Source organism: Excalfactoria chinensis, chromosome 4 (genome assembly GCF_039878825.1).
Source record: "Excalfactoria chinensis isolate bCotChi1 chromosome 4, bCotChi1.hap2, whole genome shotgun sequence".
NCBI lineage: Eukaryota > Metazoa > Chordata > Aves > Galliformes > Phasianidae > Excalfactoria > Excalfactoria chinensis.
In genome coordinates, this window is record NC_092828.1 from 44,689,096 (window position 1) to 44,698,094 (window position 8,999).

Genomic DNA, 8,999 nt, shown 5'->3' on the forward strand with positions numbered 1-8,999 from the left:
CTCCGTGCCTTTGTCTCTCCGTTTTCCTCTCCCTGCACTTTCAGTTTCATTTTGCATAGCAGGGGCCCATCTGGTGTTCTTCTCTTGAGCTTTTCTTCCATTAGCTTAAAACCCCAATCAGCTTTCACAGACTGCCCTTACAGAGCTGCCTCAGCCCACAAAGCAACCAGAAGAAAACACTGCACAGTTGAACTTTCTCCTAAACTGAAATACACCTTCCTTTCCAGTTAGCTTACATATTTATCTAAATATCTTACATATTTATCTATCTTACATATTTATCAAAACATAGAAAAAGTTGCTATGCCTTTCTCTAGGTATAGAGCATCTCACTGAGACAAGTAAATTTCTTTCAAGAAGTACTACTGGATGTCAAATACATTAATGAGAGGATTCACAAATGGTTAAAACACATACGCAAAAACCCACCACTCTGTGACAGCAGGAAGAGACGTTCTGGAGATGAACGTGCATGACAAATGTTTTGCAGCTTTTTCTCTTTTGGGCTGACCAGCAATTACAACTTTTCAGAGGAAATATCTCACTTGTGCTTTCCTGATGATATGCAGTTCTTAATAGGCATTTCAGTTCAGGATTCAGCTACTGACCAGAAACCCCCATGGGAAAAGCCACCAACTTCAGACCAGCCACGTGCTAAAGCACATTTACCCTTTCAAAGCCCACTGTTTCATATACATTTCAGCACAACCATTGTATTACTTATAAATACAAATAAATACCGCATCTGTGTTATTTATAAATACAGGTTTTTTTTTTGTTTGTTTGTTGGTTGTGGTTGTTTTAGTTTTGTTTTGTTTTAATAAAGGAATCATGTTCATCATTTGGTAAAGGTGAACTCACGGAACAAAGAAATGAAACTTCCCAGCAATTCACTTAAATTAGGAGCCTGTATCATTCCGTAACAGTCACAAAGATTGCCAAGGTACCTAACTGTCTTTTCCTCGTAGATGACTAAGCATGGAAGATGTGTCTACAATGTGCAACAGCTGAAATGAAAAAGGTATCTGGGAGCCGTCTCCAGTCCCACTAGCATTGGCCGGTAACTCCAAATGTCAGTGAGAAATCACAGTTAGTGTCATCATCATTGGAACCAATTTTCCTCCCCTCTCCTTGAACAAAATCTTCTTTTCTTGCCTTTGCACTTCTCTGCAGGGAAGATGAAGCAAAACAAGCACCTGATAATAAATAACCTGTCTGGGTGGGGTGGAACAAAATCCCTATGCTCATTTCTTTCTTATTTGAGTGACCACATTGTGTGTGTAATATGAGAAAGGAGTGAAGCGGTTCTGCTTCCTTGGCAAAGCTCTACCCAATGTCATTTCATAAGTCCAGCTTCTGTAGCAACTAGAGTCTCGCTCTGAAATCACAGTGCAGCAAGGCAAGGTTTGCTTTAAGTTTCAGGAATGTAATGAGCCACCCTATGATGTCTGGGAGGAGTTGTGTTCTTTGTTGTGAGTGCACTCAGTAATCCATTGGAAGAAAGATGTCCAGTTCCTTTTGAAAGGCAGTCAACATTGTGACAGCAGAATCCAGACAGCTTCTCATCAGCACGTGATGCTCAGAATACAGTTCCATTGTGAAACAAGGTTGTTTTTCTCCTCCAGAGCAGAAAGGGGGAAAAAAAAAAGACAGAAAAGAGCAGAGCAGAATACTCTGAAATGGGGGCTTGAAATGACTGAAAATAGGTGAAAGAAGTCAGTCCTCCCCCTCAGCAAATCTGAAGCACAGGAGAGCGTTGAGAAGGCTTGAGAAGGCTACAAGTATTCTCCGCTGTTCTGACCCGCTCATCTAGCAACCTTTTCTAAAAACAGTAAGTCTTTCTTCAGAAGCAATTGGAGCCCATCAGTTCTGCAGCAGCTCCATTCATGCTCTCACTCTCTCATTCCCTTTATTTCATCCCCTCAGCGAGGCTGGGGCATTGCTAGACTGCGTGGAGTGACCCTCCAAACAGAACTGCCTCTTGTTTACAGATACACTGGTAAGCATCTTGATGCCAGGGCTTCACAGCGCTGTCTCTCCCATGCAGACTTTGTAGGGAGATTTCAATTTCCTGCATCTAAAATAGAAGATATCATTTTAATCAGACAAATCTAAATCCACAGTAGTCTGAACAGAACTCAATCAAATTGCTCAGCTCATTGAAGCAGCCCCAGTGAAAGCCACTTTTAGTAAACTTGTACAGTGCTATACAACTGGCAGAACAGACAGCAGAAATATTGTGTCAGTGCCTTTAAGATCACACATACTCCCAATGCTCTTGTACAACTCTGCTCTCCTCCCCACCATAAATCAGATCAATGCAACGAGGTCACATATTTCCCATACCTCTTTCTTACATAGCAGTAGATGATTGCAAGTATCCCACTTGTGAGTATTCCTATGCCAATTCCCACAGCAATGTAGCGCTCATAAGAATTATGCGCATAGGAATTCAGTGTTAAATGTTCACACCTCTCTCCATTGTAACCTGCAAGGCACCTGCAAAATAAAGATATACCACGTAAAAACTAATCAGAACTTCTGCTATTTCAGAAATACATGCTAGTTTTAAGTAGTTTTAAGCAACGTAGAATGAGTCTGAACTAGGAAGGGCTGAACGTAATGCTTGGTCAGAGCCTCTTCCTGAAGACTACCAGTTGTCCCAGTCCATCTAGTTTAAAGCAAGCTCCAGTACTGCAGTCACAGCACCAAATGCCATCTAAACATACCCTCATAGCAGAGGGTGTGGACGAAGAGCTGTGTGCCCTGCTGATCCTCAGCTGCTGTGATCTCCCAAGTTGTTCAGTACTTTAGAGATACTCGAGCACATCACATTTCTAATCGGCATGGAATAGCTGTGAAGTGTTGGAGCTTCAGCTGACATCTTCAAATATCTTGGCCCTTTCACAGTTCTGATGTGAGACACCATCAAGTCAGCACCTTTCCCTCCCCTTTCCTTGGTATCAGAATAGCACTCCAGACTTTGCCAAACTTGAAGCCTGAAAAAACTTCGCTGGTACATGTAAGTTTTGCTCTGCTGAAAATTAGTCACATTACAACAATAACTTGTGGCAGACAAAGAAACAATGCCACTGTTGGCAATTCTCTAAGAAGGGTACTTAAAAGCAATGCTCTTTACTTGCATATGGGTTTCCTCAGTTCACTGTGGAAAGCACAGAGCCCATTGATGCAATAGCTGTAGTGTTCCTCCAGACAGGTCTGCATGAGCTTCAGGAGCCTTGGTTGCTCTGCATAGTCTGCTGTGAACAAAGAAAAAAGCCATGTTACATTTAGAAAAAGTACAAAAATGAAAGTATTTGAAAGTATTTTCACAACTCAAGGTGAACAGGCATCTCCTGCAGAAACCAAACTTAATATAAGTTTGCTGTGATGTGTCTCTCAAGAAGGTTCTCATAATGCTGATCAGAACAAACTTCTGCAACATATCAGTTTGGCTTTGGAGGAAGAACAAATTGTTAATAAATTAATTCCTAATGAGGGGCATGTATAAAAATGATTATGGAAGATTCACCCTGGCTAACACCAGCATTATCCAAAGTGCAATCTATCAGAAAAAAGTATCCCAAAACATCAGGTGTTAAGGATACAATGGCAGCATGGAATCATTCTCGGTATGTTTCCCTGCTAGAATTCAAACAATTAATTATCTTTTTCTTCCAATCCCACGACAAATTATTGCATTCCTGTCCATCAGTGCTGCAGCTACAACTGAGTGATGAATGGTTCTCCATGGTCCTATGTTAGCAGAGTGTCCAGTTATGGTTTTAAGTAATCAGCACTCCCCACATGGCCTTTCTATCCAAGAGGAAGCCAGGGCCACAACTGCTCAGTGTTTAAACTTGAGTGTCTTAATATTCCAAGTGCTGTCCTAGAGATGACTGATAGCGATTTCCTAACTTAGCATATGCCAACACCAGGTTTCAGTGATGACCACAAGCAAAATAACACCATGCAGGAAGGTGACAAGGTCTGCTCAGTGATGAAGCAATGGGGCAGCAGCAGAAACCCTCCTTCTGACTAAGCGCTGAATCAAGCTTTGGAGATGGTACACTGAAGAACATACTGTCAGATATGTATGCCTCCAGCCCGTCTGCGGTCAACTCGAGATGTCAAGACAGATTTTTCAGGAGCAATAAGACCAATTCCCCCATTTCCTGAACAAACTCCACTCTGAGTCATTCTTTAGCCACGATCCAACCATTCACTCAGCTTGCTGACTTTTTGTCCTTTGTGCAGCTGCATCCCAAACATGGCAAGTGACGGTCAACAGCTGCTCTACGCTATGACATGCTGAGGCACTTCACAACTTCAGCCATGAAGTTGGTTTGGATATCGAAGAGGTTTGATGCTATTACTGCTAATCCAATTGAACACCACTGCTTTGAAAATAGAGTCCTCTAAAATCTGAGAGAGAAATCTGACTTGCAGAGATTTATAGAGAACAAGTGACAATTCACATCTTCTTGGAAAAGCACAGATGGACTCGCTCCTTGTTTCCAGGGAAAGCTGTGGAAGTGTTAGAAACCAACTTCTTTTGAAAATAAAGTTGTTGCTGGTGGAGAAAATGGCATGATTAAAAGGAAAAAAACAAAACAAAACAAAACAAAACATTCACAGGTGCATCTTTACACTAGGGATAAAGCAGACCTACATCTGGAAATGGTGCTAGAAGTTATCTATCAGATGCACATTTTTTGCTCAGTTATAAAATGACACACATGCCAATGAAGGGGCCAAAGGTTATACCCTATTCTCTGTATTACATGCAGCAGAATGAAGTAACAACGCTACCACTGCTAGCGTGTCCACATCTACTGGAACCAGCATGCTGTCTCTGCTCAGGAAGCCTCATGCAGGGCAGACACACCCAGGACCCTGGATCATGCTCTCTGTGAGGGAGCTGCCATCAGTGATGGCAAATGAGCTCCAACATGGAGCTCTGGCACTCATCTGGTTGGCAGGGGAGCACTGCAGACACACTCTAGAGACACCAGCCAAGACACTGGGCTCATTGACCAAGAGCACAATCAGGAGAGGACCAGGCCTTGGAGGGAGAGATCTAAGGAAGACGAGGCTGATCTCATGAAAAGAGATTCATGATGCTACTCAGTCCACAGGACAGTATGATGAGTGTGATGCTTGTCACTGGGGAAAGTATGAGACAAAACACATGGCAAGAATGTCTGCAAGGAGCAGCATGCTGAGGAGATCCAGGATGCAGGAGAACTGCAAGGGCTGATTTTCACGATGCTGCACATGAGAGCTTCAAGGAACAACCCATTCACACTCATTCATGGCTCTCATCAGCTTCCAGCACAACAGGGCCAAACCACACAGTATGAAGCAGTTCAATCTGACCCTCAAGTAAAACCCTTCACTGCCCAGCCCTGCTGCTCAATGTGTTGCTCTTCTACCAGACTCTGGGGAGACATCTACTGTATAGTCACAGTCACACATTGCCCTTAGGTCTCTGCCACAAAGAAAAAAAATGGAAAAGGTGTAAATACAAGTGTCAGACGTGTGGTATGAGCAGCTGCTTCTGCTCAGACCTCAGCCCAATATCTCTCGTGGTTTACACCACTTCTGCCAGGAGATGGCATCCACTCGTTGCTGAGGAAAGCTGCCTTCCTGTGAGCAGGAAAACCTCTTTCCCTTGCATACAGTGGTGGTTAAGATTGTCACTAGAAACAAAGGTCAGCTCAGAACAGAAGCCTGCCTAAGAAGTGCTGGAGACAAACATCTTATTGCACAGGCCACAGACTCCATCGTTGTCAGTAGCAAGAACTTTGTCCAGTGTTGGTTGCAAGATCTCATCTTATGTGTACACGAACAAATCCTAAGTGTTAATTATTATGACATTGCAAAAGTACAAATGATGACCTTCAAAAGAATGATGAGTCTCAAAACCAAAGATTTTCTAACCCATCCCAGAGCATGATGCTAACTCCTATCACATTACCCACCTCGATACTAAGCAAGCTGTTGAACAAACACATGTGCCTTTCAAGTCCCGTGAGGAAAGACAGACAAGCATGCTGTGTAAGCACCTGACAGCTGCCTGCAATTGAGTCACTCAAAAAGATCCACCTGGCAAGATATGACACGAAGTTAAAACCTGCAGGTACCTGAAAGCTGAGGCACGTCAACACAGACCAAGTGGCAACAAGAAGAGCGAGCCACCAAGGCCATGGCAGATCGGCCTTCAGTATGGTGCTCGGAGAAGAATGAGAGCATCAGAAGGGGAGGGAAAAAGTCAGTTCCAGGGTCAGAAACTCCCCTACAGTTCATAGGCTGCAAAGGGCTCAAAGACCTCCCTTCAGCTGAAGCTGTGCCTGAAATTCCCTATTCCTGCTTAGCCAGCTCCCAGATAAGCATCCTCTTCACCATCATTTTCCCACCTTGCACCTCTGTTTGGTTTTGGGCCCCTCACTACAAGGAAGACATCAAGGCCCTGGAGTGCATCCAGAAAAGGTGTGCAGAGTCTGGAGCACAAGTCTGAGGAGTGGATAAGGGAACTGAGATTGTTCTGTCTGAGGAGGCTCAGGGAATCCCTTATGGCTTTCTACAAATGCCTCAAAGGAGGTTGTAATGAGGTGGGGATTGGCTTCTCCTGCTGTATAACTAGCAATAGGATGAGAGGGAATGGCCTCAAGCTGCACCACGGGAGATTCAGCTTGGATGTTAAGAAAAATTTATTCTCCACAAGAGTGGTGAAGTGCTGGAATAAGCTGCCCAGGGAGGTGGTTGAGGCACTGTCCCTGGGAGTGTTCAAGGAAACGGTAGATGCTGTACTGAGTTTAGTGGGAACTACTGGTAATAGCTGGATGGTTGGATTGGATGGTCTTAGAAGTCCTTACCAACCTTGGTGATTCTATGGCTCTTTGACCACGGAACCTCGCGTTTCCTAGCCCCAGCACAGCTACATAGGCCTACCTGAGGTATAAAACAAGGAAACAGGACATGATCTTGTAGGAGGGATGCAAATGGACTTGTTCTTCCTTGAGCAGAAATGAACCTCCCACAGAAAACTCCCAGCTCCTCCAGAATGTCCTACCCATTCAATTTCTCTGGTGATTCTTTAGGCATTTCTTTCTCATCTTCTTGCCAGAAATACCATTTTCTGGTTTTTCAAGGGCTGTAGATAAGGACCACCTACACATACCTTTAACTACCTGTGCAAACTTATGCTTGATAGCTTATAAATTTGCATTATTACCTCCAAGGGAAACATTCTCTAACTAGAAGCATGGGTATCTAGTTCATTTGCACAAATGTACATGGAACAACTGCAGTCATGGTTGTGCTCCTGTAAACAAAAATCTCTTATTTGTTAAAATCTGACCCATAATTCCTGCTTTCTAGAAATACTACTGGGTACTTCTGAAGAAACAACACATATTGCTAGCTCCTTAAATTCCTGTGTGCTCTGGAAGAACCATATCATAGACAAATACCTAAGCCAGCATGCAAGTGTTGTACTGCCAAGTCAAACTACTGTTGTCAAAAATCAACAGCACCTTGACTTCTGTAAGTCTGTATATATATGTGTGTATGTATGAGCATGTGCACATACATTATGCAAAATTATAGTGTAACATTTATAGCATACATATGAATGCACGTATATGTGTAAAACTGTACCACTGTGAGAAACTAGATACAAGAGAACAAAGCACAGCAGCTTGACTTGTCATGAGAAAAATAAAAAGCATGTGGATCTGCTAAGAAAGCTTGCAAGACAGATGACCTAAAATTAGCACAAGATGATTCGTGTGCAATATGCTCTTTTAAAAGTACAAAGACATTAATGAGTATCACAGTTCAAATCCTTTCCCCCTTTACTGACCTGCCAAAACCTCAGGTCCAGATTGCACAGCTCTCCCAAAGCAATGACATCATTAGCACCTGAAGTAACATCAAGAATGCAGCTGGCAGGATAAACACAGCGCTCTGGGCTCAGATGTTGGCAAGTAAATAGCTTGAGTTCACATTTCAGTCAGAATAGAAAGAGAAAAGAGAGCTAACACTCTGAGAAGGGCTGCAGAAGCTGTGATAGCCAAGAGCAACACTGCAACAAAGAAAAACTCCTGAGTAACAGCAATGAACGTGTCATCACTTTATGTTGGTTTGCTGCATTCCCACTTGAGTGCATAAAGATTCAGACTGAAGGCAGATAGAAACCGGGCATTATTGAAAACAAAAACGACCATCAAAAGTGCAGGCAATCTGTCACAAACAGCCTCAAAACATCTCCTTTTACTCAGTGATTAATAAACAGAACAAAGCACAAATACCTTCAGTGTTGTTTTTTGTCCAGCTATTCCACAGTTCTGTGCTGAGGGATGGAACAGTGAGAGCCGCCTCCTCACTCAGTGCCCCCATTGCTGTGTAATGCAAACAGATGCTGACTGAAACAGAAAACTCAGCATGGCTATTCAAGGTTCATTTCATCCAGATAACATTTACTTACTTCATACACTTCTGATGTAAAGCAGAAATGCACAGTTTAGGAAGTACTTGCCCCAAACCTCCTTTTGTTACAGAGCAACTATTATGATTGTAGGGAAAACAAACGTTTGCAGAATCCCTAAATACGCATCCATTCTATTCTCCATTCTATTATCTATGTAACTTATGGCACAGATACCTGCAATGTACTACCAGAAAACACTGCACCTACTTACCGAAGAAATTTCTTTTAGCGGGGTCTTGGTTCCATTCTATCCTTTAAAACCTTGCCCTTGAAGTTTCAAAAGAACTGAAATGAATCTGCTTCACACCACCCCTACAGCTTACTTCAGAAAGACTAAACTTCTCCTGAGGAGAGCCCAGTATACCATGACATGGAAAAGCCCCTCCAAACCCACCTTTCAGCAAAATGTAGATGAGCATTCCAAAAGCCATGGCAAGCAGCTGCTTTAGCACCTTTGCAACTCTCCTCTGCCGCTGCTTGTTGGATCCACTTATCCGTGCTGCCG

General features: G+C 43.1%; 1 protein-coding gene across 1 annotated transcript; it reads right to left on the reverse strand.

The window, feature by feature from the left end:
* Positions 1–649: 649 nt before the first annotated feature.
* Positions 650–8,999, reverse strand: EPGN (epithelial mitogen). The gene is made up of 5 exons (XM_072336310.1): positions 8,889–8,999; positions 8,316–8,405; positions 3,140–3,260; positions 2,347–2,499; positions 650–2,077 (listed from the first exon to the last, which is right to left on the reverse strand). The coding sequence occupies exons 1-5, from the start codon at positions 8,923–8,925 to the stop codon at positions 2,023–2,025; spliced, it is 456 nt and encodes a 151-aa protein (XP_072192411.1). The 5' UTR covers positions 8,926–8,999; the 3' UTR covers positions 650–2,022.